At 40.3% G+C, this 12222-nt stretch overlaps 1 protein-coding gene across 1 annotated transcript in view; it reads right to left on the bottom strand.

The window, feature by feature from the left end:
- GZMK (granzyme K (granzyme 3; tryptase II)) overlaps nt 1-4562 on the bottom strand; it is a 21279-nt gene extending 16717 nt beyond the window's left edge. The window contains exons 1-2 of the mRNA XM_006889564.1: nt 4499-4562; nt 4011-4158 (exon numbers count right to left, since the gene is read on the bottom strand). Of these exons, the coding sequence (XP_006889626.1) occupies nt 4011-4158; nt 4499-4562 (212 nt within the window). The remainder of the gene's footprint in view (nt 1-4010; nt 4159-4498) is intronic.
- Between the last annotated feature and the right edge of the window lie 7660 nt (nt 4563-12222).

Below are 12222 nucleotides of genomic sequence, written 5' to 3' on the forward strand. Positions count from 1 at the left end.
TTGTCTGACATACTTTGGGAATGTTGCAAGGAGGGACTGGTCCTTGGAGAGGGACATCATGTTTGGGAGAGTGGAGGGATGGCGCAGGAGAGGAAGACCCTCAATGAGATGGATAGATTCTGTGAGTGGAGTGGTAAGAATGAGTGTGTTTGAGACGGTGAGGTTGGCACAGGATAGAACGGCATGTAGTCCTCTTGTACATAGAGTCATTATGAGTTGCGACTCGATGGTACATAACAACAACAACAACAACAATAACAATATTACCCAAGAAGACACAAGTAATGACAATGTTAACTAAGTTATTACTTACTTTTGTGATGAGCCGGCTTCTATCTTAAATACTGGACATGTTTTCCCCAACTTTTAAACCTCACATCATCCTTGTGAAATAGATACTGATTATCTCTGCTTTATAGATGAGAAGATTAGTGTGTGGGTAATAAATAAATGAACTGGAGAAAAACCAACAGATATTAAGAGTTGTCCCCAGGATGCAAACTCAAGTAGAATGAAAAACGAGTTGTCTTGAACTCAATGTCCATATTCTCATCCATTTAGTTCTGGGAGCTTTGAATGATTTGAAGCAGGGAGATGCTTCATTGGAAAGGACTTTGGTGGGTTCCATCAAGCAACTTGCTGGGCAGACAGAGGGAATGGGAAATGCTAATTGAGGGAGGACCTTGGAGGGAGTTTTCCAGGCATGCAGGACAATGGACAACAGTTGGTGGCAGCTTTCCTTCTGATAAACTAAAATGTTGAGTAAAAGACTTTATAGGAGGTTGCTTTTTATGGTATCACATATAACTGATGTGCAACTAACAACGGGGCCAAGAAACTAAGTGGGGATCCATGTGGCTGGGTGGTGAGGAAGGATCAAATCCAGGTTTGGCTCACTTTACCATTTTGCTGAGAGAGAGGCCTGGAGTTAGTAAAATATTCCCATAGGAGACTTGTGAGTACATTTGTGGGAAGCCACCATTGAACTACCTCATAAATAGTTTTGATTTCATGAAGCTTAATATTTTTCCAAGCACTGACCTGCCTACATTTTTACACCCAAGTGCCTTGTAGAGGAAATCTGATCCACACAGCCTGGAGTGCTTTTTACTCTAGCCATTTAAAATGATACTTCACAAGAATTTTTCTTTTTAATTCCAAGATTTCTTCCTGTCTTTTATATATATTTATATTCTTTTCTCCACTTCTACTGCATCAAGTCCACTTGGAAAATTGTTAAACTCAATTTATTTGTACATTTCACCTTCTGGTTTGTGAAGGACTTCATACATCAGGTTTTGTTGTTGTTAGATACCCTTGAAAAACGTCTGATGAAAAGGGAATTTTTTTTATAGAGCTGGAGCTGCTCACATCATGTTTTAAGCCTAGACACCCCCAACCCATTGTCCCCCCAAAATAAAGTTTTCCAGTTTATTTCTGTCTTTTCAGCAAGCATTTATGCCAGGCTTTGTGTTTATCAGGTTTAGAGTCCAGCTGAATCACAGTCCAACAGAGCATGTCAAAGCTGAGTCATCACTTGCCATGCTTGTCCAAGGTGATGAGTGAGTGTATTGGACAGAAGGGCACAAGTGATGGGACACATTGGTCTCTACGAGGGCAAAAGATCCATTTAAGTGACATAACTCTATTAAGTTCACATTACTATCGAGTTTGCACCAACTCTAGAAGTTTTCTGAGGCCATAAATCACATGAGAGGAGATTGCCCATTTTTCTCCCAAGGAATTGCTGGTGGATTAGAACTGTGTGCCTTCATCTTGACAGTGCATCTCCTTAAGATTGTTGTTGTTGAGTGCCATTGAGTTGAGCACGACTCATAGTGACTCTATGAACAAAAGACCTGAAGACTTTCTATACCTATCGTTGTTTCTTAGAGTTCATAGAGTTTCCAGATGTTGTTTAGGAAGTGGAGGAACTCCTGCTTCCAAACATGTCTTAAACTGGGAGCTTCACTAAACACTGTCCACCATGGGTAACCATTATGGCATTTGACAACCCAATGGCACAAGGTTGAGCATCACAGCAACCCCAGGTTACCTCAGTACAGCAAATTGACAGAAGAGTGCTATACCGCTTAGAAGAATGTTCCTCCAAAATATAATAACAACAAACTTTTAAATACAGACCTCTCCATGAGGTCTTGTTGACTCTAAAGAAGAGGCTTAAATTAAAAAAGCCAACCAATATAGTATGTTGTTATTATTATTATGTGCCATTGAGTTGCCTGCGACCTATAGCGACCCTATGTACAGTAGCTCTGACCTCTGACCTGTCCTGAGCCAGTCTCACTAATTCTGACACACCAACCTTCCATTGCCCTGGATACCATTTCATCTGAGGTCTTTCTTTCCTGTGCTGTCTCTCCACTACCAGAATTAATTCCAATTCAGGGTAATCCCATGCTTTCCAGAGTAGAACAAGATATTTTGGGAAGAGACCACCAGGCTTTTCCTCCAAGGTGCTTCTGGGGAGACTCAAAGCTCCAAGAATTTGTCAGCAGTTTACCTGTTTACATGTAGCAGTGAAGAATCACTGCAGCAATAATGCTGTCATCGTTGAGTGTTGACAAGTCAGTACAAATCATAGTGACCGTATGAACAACAGATCTGAGCCCTGTCCTATCCTGAGCCATCCTCACACTACCCGACACACTAGAGCCCATTGCTGCAGTCACTGTGTCAGCCCACCTGGTCGAGGGTCTTCCCTTCTTTAGCCATTCCTCCACCTTTCTGAGAATGATATAATGTTCTCTTCCAAGGAATAGCCTCTCCTAGGAAAATGCCCAAAGTACATGAGACGAAGCTTCACCATCCTTGCCTCCAAGGAGCGCTCTGGTTGCACCTTCTCCAAGACATAGCTGTTCATTCTTTTGACATTTTGTGGATATTCAATACTTCCCTCCAACACCACAACTCAAAGCTATCAGTTCTTCTCCTGTCATTCTTAGTCATTTTCTGGCTCTCAAAATATCCAGCAGCAATCATGTGCACTACCATTTATTTGCGTTTACAATGTGCAAGTCGTTTACTTATTAATTATTGTGGGAGAGGTAGTGGCTTAGTTGTAAGGAATTGTGCTGATAACCCAAAGAGACTTGATTCAGATTCATGGGGAAAACATATGCACACTCCTTCCATGCGATTTACTGCCTCTGAGAACTCACCAGAGAGTCGACTATGAGTCAGGTCTGACAGTGCAAAACAAAACAACAACAACAACATACAAACAAGTAGGGAGCTTCTTTGGCCTGGTAGATAAGGATTTGTTGCATTGCCAACCGAAAGCCAGATGGTCTAAACTCACCAACAACTCTGAGGGAGGAAGATGGGCTATTTTTCTCCCACGTGATTTATAGCTTCTGAAAACCCACTGAAGGTCAGCCCTGAGTCAGTTCTGATCCGCTGGTACCCAACAACAACAACAACATGTGCAAGCATATTACACCACTCCCTTTCAAAAAAGGGAGCCGTGGTGGCATAGAGACTAACACAGCCTTAAAACCCTTTGAAACAAGTAATATTATTACTATTAGCTCACTTGTGAAATGGGGGCGCTGAGGAGCACAGATTAAATTTAGGTTCTCTGATTTTCCTCACAAACAACACAACCTAACAAGGTTAGGAATACCGCATCATTAGCTGTGATTGAAATAGTGCTATTACTATTATTCAATTATTGAATGCTATATCCCCTGGAATTAGTCACTGGACTTGAATGTATCTAATATTTTGACTTGTAAAAAGAATGGAAATGTAGCCCAGTTTTCTACAAGGAGGAAAATCCAAGTGTGTGTGTGTGTGTGTGTGTGTGTGTGTGTGTGCGCGCGCGCGTTGGGAATAGGGCGTTGGTGATGTGTAGAAAGTAACTGAACTCTACGAGTCCGTCAGTTGTCACAGAAGCTAAGGGTAGACTGAATTCTGTCATTGGAGAGGGAAGTTTCTAGTCTAGTGTGAGGAAACATACATAAATTGGAAGAGTGGTGGGCACTTACAGATGCTGACAGTGGGCTGCTGTCAGCACCCACTGCTGATGGATCAGGACTCCTCCACACACATGGACCCCGTCCTGCTGGACGGAGGCCATGAATGGCATAGAATGAGGTGGCACCTCTCTCCCTCCAATAATTTCCATGTTGAAACCTACAAGAAAACCAGAAGATTTAACTACAAAGAACCAAGTGGGTTGTTGTACGCCATTCTTCTTATGCTAGTTATTGAATTTTTTAAAAAGAGAAGAAAAACCCTCTAAGCATGGAACAGTAGTTATAATATTACTGATCAATACCTGTATAACACATCATGTTTGGAGGATGAAATCATTGTGGAAATATTTTCCATCTGGAAGGATTTTCTGAAAGACCACTGGAGGATCAGTTGTGAGACTATTCTAATTTGACAGAACACAACAGCAACAATGTAACAATATAATAACTAGACGGCCCTATCATGATCACATTTAGTAGACACAGGAAATACTTACATTCTGGAGTGATAGAAGCAACAGCTATTAGTGAAAACAAGAGAAAAGAGGAAAATCTAGTCATTTTGAAAATTTGGATTTAAGATCAGATTCTGCCTTGACGGTAAAGGAAAGAGGTTCTGAAGGATGAGATTTGATCTTGATGTGTTTTACCGATGTCACTGCAGTTATTATTTCACACTGTGGTTTTATAGGGAGTTTTAGTGTGGGGAGTGTCAAAGTAATGTTTCAGCACACTAAATGACTCATTACTGGAGGTAACCATATTTGATTATAGATGATATAGACAGAGAGATAGAGATATGTATATTATATATATTCATATCCATATACAGTAAAATAATCTAAAAAAAATTCAGACTAGAAGAACCTAATGAAGTCACAGCCATTGTTCAAAAATGGCCATTAGTCAGTCTTAAACAGTACTTACTAGTCTGGTGGCAGGAATTAGTGCCAATCACAGTTCATATTTCTCTGTTTTCTCCTTTGGACAGAGATTTGCTAGGCAGAGGTCTGGAACGTTGCACAGCTCATGGTTACTTTAAAACGTGACTTAGCTATACTGCAAAGTCAATCAGAGAAAGTCATATGCTTTTTAAGCAAACTTAACCTTGTCCTACCACTTCCCCTAAGTTTTAACAAAGTTGGTTAGTTTTTTACTACATTTTTGAGAGATTTCATAATGTTACTAAAAAAGAACATTGGAAAAATATTTTTAATCCAGAGTTTCTCTTTTGTTCCTTTTTAATTGAAAAATGATCATGTGTTTATGTGAGGATTTAATAATAATAATAATGCATTTTAAAAATAAAAGACAAAAAATATTTTAAAAAATCAAAGACTAAAATAATTCTAGAAACAGATAACAGTTCATTTCCAGGCCTTCTAAACTACTTTCTCTTTTACTGCAAAATGTCTTCTCAGGATCCTAGAAGATTCTGTTTGTTTTGATATTGGCCAGCAGTACAAATTGTGAAGTGAGTTGTTGTTATTGTTAGGTGTCATTGAGTTGAGTATGATTCATAGTGATGCTTTGAACACAGATCTGAACACTATTAAACCCTATCCCGTGCTAGCCTCACAGTCTCTGACACAACTCAAGCCCATTGCTACAATTCCCATGTCAACCCATGTCATTCTCTTTCACTGCCCCTCTACCTTGCCAAGCATGATGTCTCTCTCCAACGAATAATATTTCCTACCAACACCTCCAAGAATCATGCCGGCTACCTTCTCAGTAACATACCTATTTGTTCTTTTGGCTGTCCATGGGATATTGAGTACTCTTCTCCAACACCACAGTTCAAAGGCATAGATTCTTCTTTTGTCATCTTTATTCATTGTCCATCTTTCAGATGCATAACAAGTCACTGAAAAGAATGTGACCTGAATCAGGGGCACCTTAATCCTCAAACTGACATCACAACTCATCAATAATTTGGAGAAGTCCCTGATTACAGACTTTCTCAGTAGAGTACATCTTGGTCACCTGATTGCTGGTTCCAAAGGCATTGATTGTGGATCCAAGTAAGATGAAATCATTGACAGTCTGAATCCTTTATCTGACCTCAATTATGAAGTTGCATATTGGTCTAGCAGTGAGGAATTTTTCTTTCTAACATTGAGTTGTAATTCATATTGAAGGTTGTAGTCTTTGATCTTCTGAAGCAAGCGCTTCCAGTCCTCCTCACTTTCAGCAAGCAAAGATTTGCCATCTGCAACATGAAGATTATTGATGAAACTTTCTTCAATCCTGACTCCACATTTTCTTCACTGAGTCCAGCTTCTCAACTAATTTGCTCAGCATACGGATTGAATAGGTATGGAGAGAGGATACAACCCTGAAGCACACCTTTTCTAATTTTAAACCAGGCAGTGTTTCCTGGCTGTTTGCACAACAGTCTCTCTGTCTAGATATAGTTTTCTCATGAGCACTGTCAAGTGTTCTGGACTTGAGTACAAGGAAATACATTAGGCATGAGCTCCCAATCACTTTCCAACAGCACTGACAAAATTTTATATTGAATTAACAGATCTTGCTTTCCCTTTTTGAAAATACATGTTATGTAGTCTATTTTTTGCCTGACAGAAAGAAAACAAAACATTCATAATGAACCAATAAGCAACATCATGATAAATACAGATAAAGATTAGAGTTGTCAAGAGTTTCCTTTTACTTGAATCCATAAGCAACATTCATGGAAGCAGCAGTCAAGGAATCACATGTCAATAGTTTTTCAACCTTTCCTCCATTGATGGACACTTGAGATGTTTGTTTCTCTTTGCTGTTAAGCATGGGTGTGTAATTGTTGGTTCTGAGGTCTTGGGACCATGGTTTGGGAGACATAAAGATTAATCAGTATAACATTGTCTACAAAGATTATGTTCTCTTTCCTACTTTGGTGAGTAGTGACTGGGTCCATAAATGCTTTCTAACAACCATCAAAAGTGCAACAATTAATTTCTCTCTGCCTAGAATAAAGGAGGAGGGCGAGGTGGAGGAGAAAGAAAGAAAGAAAGAAAGAAAGAAAGAAAGAAAGAAAGAAAGAAAGAAAGAAAGAAAGAAAGAAAGAAGGAAGGAAAGAAAGAGAGAAAGAGAGAGAGAGAAAAGAAGGAACGAAAAGCAACGATACATAGAAAATAATTATTCTAAAACACTAATGGAACATATGAACTTCAAATTCCATGACTTTCTAAAGAACTAGAAAATCCCTGGCTGACATTGAGGTTCATTCACGCAAAGGCACCATAGTAGAAAGGCCTGGATAGCAAAAACCATGAAGACAATTTCAGGTTTACTGGTCTCATAGAGTTGGTGGAATCCTTCAGTCTCTGACCCTTGCTCACACTTCGAACCTGGAACAAAACTCAGCCCCATGGTTCAACTTTCAGCCAAGCTGTTGATACATTTATAAGGTGACCAATAACACTTACTCTTTATCCCAACCAAGCGTAAAAGAAAGAGCAACATTTACCCAAAGCCCTACAGGCTGGAAGGGGTAGAGCAGGAGGATTAATGGAAATAAGAAGTACAGAGAGAAGTGACAAAAGTGATTACATTGAGTATTGTAAGCAATAGTATAAAATAAAATTGTTATCATGATTGAAAGACAAACCAACATGTCTGTAAACTTTTACTCAAATCATAACAGCAACAATACAAAGGAAACCAAATGATGTGCTGTATGGCTTAGACTTGCTGCAAAGAATCTGTTTAAAGTGTTTAAAAGTCAAGATGTTACCCACAAAGCTATGGTATTTTAAATAACCTCATGTACAGTATAATTAACAAATAGACCAGACCAATATTCCATCTGAATTTCATGATCATCTTAAGAATACGTTCAAACAATTGAACACCAAAAATAGAAGACCAGATGAGTTGTGGGATGATATCAAGGATATCATCCATGAAGAAAGTAAAAGTCATTACAAAAATGGAGGAGAAAAAAAAATCTAAATAGATGTCAGAAGAGACTAAAGATTGCACTGGAATGTTGAGAAGCCAAATCTAAAGGAAAACATGTTGAAATGAAAAAGCTGAACAGATTATTTCAAAGGACAAATTGGGTGAACAAAGTTATATAATGGAATGTGCAGAGAGCTGGAACTGGGGAATAAGAAGGGAAGAACTTGCTCTGCATTACTCAAGCTCAAAGAACAGAAAAACAAATTTAAGCCTTGTGTTGCAATGTTGAAAGATGCTATGGACAATATATTGAATGACCCAGAAGGCATCAAAAGAAGATGGAGGGAATATACAAAGTCATTGTATGAGAAAGAATTTATTGACACTGAAAAATTTCAGGAAGTACTATATGAACAGGAGCCAATGGTAATAAAAGAGGAAGTGGAAGCTGCTACCAATTGACTTGTTTCAATTAACAGATGCAACATTGGATGCACTCACCAGTCTACACCAAGCGGCTGTCTGGCCAACAGATTGGAAGAGGTCCATATTTGTTCCTATCCCAAAGATGGATGATCCAACTGAATGTGAAAACTATTGAACAATATCATTGATATCACATACAAGCAAAATGCTGCTGAAGATCATTCAAAAATGGCTAGAATAGTGCATAGATAAGGAATTGCCAGAAGTTCAAGTGGAATTTACAAGAGGCAGGGACACAGGGGATATCATTGCTGATGTCAGAGGGATCCTGGCAGAAAGTGAGGGATACTAGATGAATGTCTATTTGTGCTTTATTGACTATGCAAAGATGTTTGACTGTGTGGATCATGACAAGTTGTGGCTGACATTGAGAAGAATGGGAATCCCAGAGAGCTTGATTGTGCTCATGAGAAACCTATACCTGGAGGCTGTTGTATAAATGGAGCAGGATAGCATTGCATGGTGTGGAATTGGAAAGGGAGTGTGTCAGGGTGGTATTCTTTCTCCATACCTGTTCAAGCTATATGTTGAGCAAATTACCAGAGAAGCTGGACTCTATGAAGAGAAATGTGGCATCAGGATTGGAGCGAGGCTCATCAATAACCTGCGTTATACAGATGACACAACCTTACTTGCATAAAGTGAAGAAGACTTGACGCACTTGTTGCCTAAGATCAAGGAATGCAGCCTTCAATATGGATTACGTCTTAATATCAAGAAAACAAAGATTCTTACCACTGGTCTAGTGGGCAGTGTCATGATGGATAGAGTGGAGATTGAAACTGTCAAATGCTTCATCTTGCTTGGATCCACGATTATTACCCTTGGTAGCAATCAGGAAATAAGGAGACACATTGTACTGCAAAAATCTGCACTTAGGGACCTTTCCAAATTACTGAGGAGTAATGATGTCAGTTTGAAGACTAAGGTGTGTCTGATTCAGGCCATGGTCTTTCCAATGACTAGCTATGCATCAATACCTGGACAATGAATAGGGATGACATAAAAAGAATTGATGCCTTTGCGCTGTGGTATTATTGGAGAAGAGCACCTAACATCCATGAATAGCTAAGAGAACAAACAGAAATGTCTTAGGGTGCAGTCAGAGTGCTCTTTGGAGGCAAGAATGATGAGGCTTCGCCTCATATCTTTGGACATGTTACTAGGAGGGACTAGTCCTTGGAGATGGACATGATGTTGGGAAGGGTGGAGGGTCAGCGAAGGAGAAGAAGACCCTTAACCAGGTGGATTGACATGGTGACTGCTAAAATGGGCTTTTGTCTGTCAGGAAGTGTGAGGATGGTGCAGGACAGCACTAGCTTCAGATCTTCTGTTCATAGGGTCACTATGAGTCATACTTGACTCTATGGCACCTAACAATAGCAACACATTATAAAAGTGGACAATGAATAAAAAAGAACAAAGAAGAATTCCAGCCTTTGGATTATAGTTATTCTTGAAGAGTACTGAATACACCGTGGCATATTCAGATTTCTGGCAGACATAGAAACAAATTAATCTTGGAGGACATATAGTCAGAGTGCTCCTTAGGCTCGAGAATGGTGAGGCACATGCTATAGATGTGCTATCAGAATGGCCCAGTTCCTGAAGATGCTTGGCAAAGTAGACAGTCACTGAAAAAGCAGAGGACCCTCAGTGAGATGGTCTAGCACAGTGGTGGCAACAATGGGCTCAAACACAACACCAGTTGTGATGCTTTGAGTCAGAGCTTGCTCTTTGGCATCTAACAACAAAAATTGTCTTTCTTTTTCCCATTAAGGAGAATTATGGATGTTTAGTAGATGGTGAAGAGATTGAGATTGTTAACAGCATTAGTTTGCTTGGTTCCACAGTCAACATTCTTGGCACCAGCAAACCAGGACATTAAAAAAACATGTTTCAATGTGAGAGTTTGCTCTTAGAGACCTCTCCAAAGTACTGAGGAGCAATGATGTTAGTGTGGGGACTAAGGTGCACCTGATACAGACCATGGTCTGTGGAATCGCTATGCATCAGAGAGCTGGACAGTGACTAGGGATGATAGGAGAATTGATGCCTTTGATCTGTGGTGCTGGAGAAGCGTATTGAATATGCCATGGACTGCTAGGAGAACAAACAGGTTCATCCTAGAGAGGATGAGCAGACTGCTCCTTGGAGGCAAGGATTCTGAAGCTTCATCTGACATACTTTGGACATGTTGCAAAGGAGGGACCAATCCTTGAAGACAGACGTCATGCTTGGGAGCATGGAGGGACAGTGCAGGAGAGGAAGACCCGCTATGAGATGGTGATATTGATTCAGTGACTGGGGTCATGGGGGTAGGTGTGTTAGAGACAGTGAGATTGGCACAGGACAGAGTAGGGTTCATGGTTGTTATACATGGGGTCGCTATGAGTTGCAGGCAACTCGACGGAACATAACAACAACAGCAACAGCAGCAACAACAGCAACAGCAGCAACAACAGCAACAAGAAGTTGTAAGAAACTCCTATCAAATTGTTGTTTCCCAGGATAACAAAGTTGTTGGTGTTAAGTACCACTGAATTAGAACTGGCCCAAAAAAAAAAATAAAAATAAAAAGAACTGGCCCAAACCTGACCATCCAGCATGTCTTCAGAGCAGTACATTTCTCAGGAGATGATAGCCCATCTTTCTCCCATGGAGCAGCTCGTGGATTTGAATCACATGCTTTTACATTGGTAGTACAACTCCTTCCCACTATGTGCTAGCTCCTACCAAGGATACTAAAGTAGGAATTATTATTCTGCTGGTTTATGTATATGCTGCGTGTTCTTTCCAAAATGCTTTGTATATGTTGGTGTTGCTATGTACGGTTGAGTTGGAACCGAACTGTAGCTGACTCTCCAGTCTGTTTTCAGTGGCAGTAAATTGCCTGGAAGGAGATTGTCCCTCTTTGCCTAATGGAGCAATTGGTAGATTCAAATTGCATACCTCTGGGTCAGCAGTGCAATTCTTTACTACTGTGATACAGAATATTATTTAAGTTAAAACTGGAGAAAAGACACAGAGAAGCTAAGGAACTTGCCCATGGTTACACAGCAAGGTTATACGACCAAAGCATTTATCTGACCCCAAGTAACCTACTTGTATGTTAACAAAAACAATGTCAAGACAGAATTTGGTAGTTTGAAAAACAGTTCTCTTTCACTTTTCACAGATGTGGCAATAGCAAAGCTTCCTGCACAGTAAATAAACAGAATTCACACATCCAGAGCAGCAGTGACTTCCTGCCAGAGAAAGCGCAGAGAGAAGAGGGGCCAGGTGGAGAAAAGCCACACACATAATAAACCAAACTTGTTAGATCCACCCAAATGTCCCTGCGAGTATTCAAATCATCTTTGTCACTGTTGAAGTGCCTTTGAAGGACTCTTCTGTGTTACTCTTCCACACTGTAAAGTGGACAGGATGATGTGACGTGAAATAACACCAAAACCATTGTCAATGAATCACTCCTGACTCATGGGAGCCTCAGGTGCTGCAAAGAACAGCTTTCTTCGCTGTAATCTTTAGGGCAGGGAGCTCTGGGTAGCTCAGTGGTGAGAAGTTGTTCTGCCCACTCAAAGGTAGAGGGTTTGAATCCACAAGCTGCTCCTTGGGAGCAAGATGGGCAATCTCTTCTCATGTAATTTGCAGTCTCTGAAAACCAGTTGGAAGGTCAACCAGTTGGTTCCAACGTAACAGAACAAGAAGAATCTTTAGGGCCACAGTTTTCCAGTCCTTCCTTCTGTGGAGTCCTTAGATAGATTCAGGTCCTGGCCTTCAGGTTAGCAGTGAGAGTAAAACTCCCGTGTCACCCAGGGTTCTACAA

The sequence above is a fragment of the Elephantulus edwardii genome, unplaced genomic scaffold (assembly GCF_000299155.1).
Source record: "Elephantulus edwardii isolate Elephantulus edwardi_28Jun2011 unplaced genomic scaffold, EleEdw1.0 scaffold00079, whole genome shotgun sequence".
In the NCBI taxonomy this organism is placed as follows: domain Eukaryota; kingdom Metazoa; phylum Chordata; class Mammalia; order Macroscelidea; family Macroscelididae; genus Elephantulus; species Elephantulus edwardii.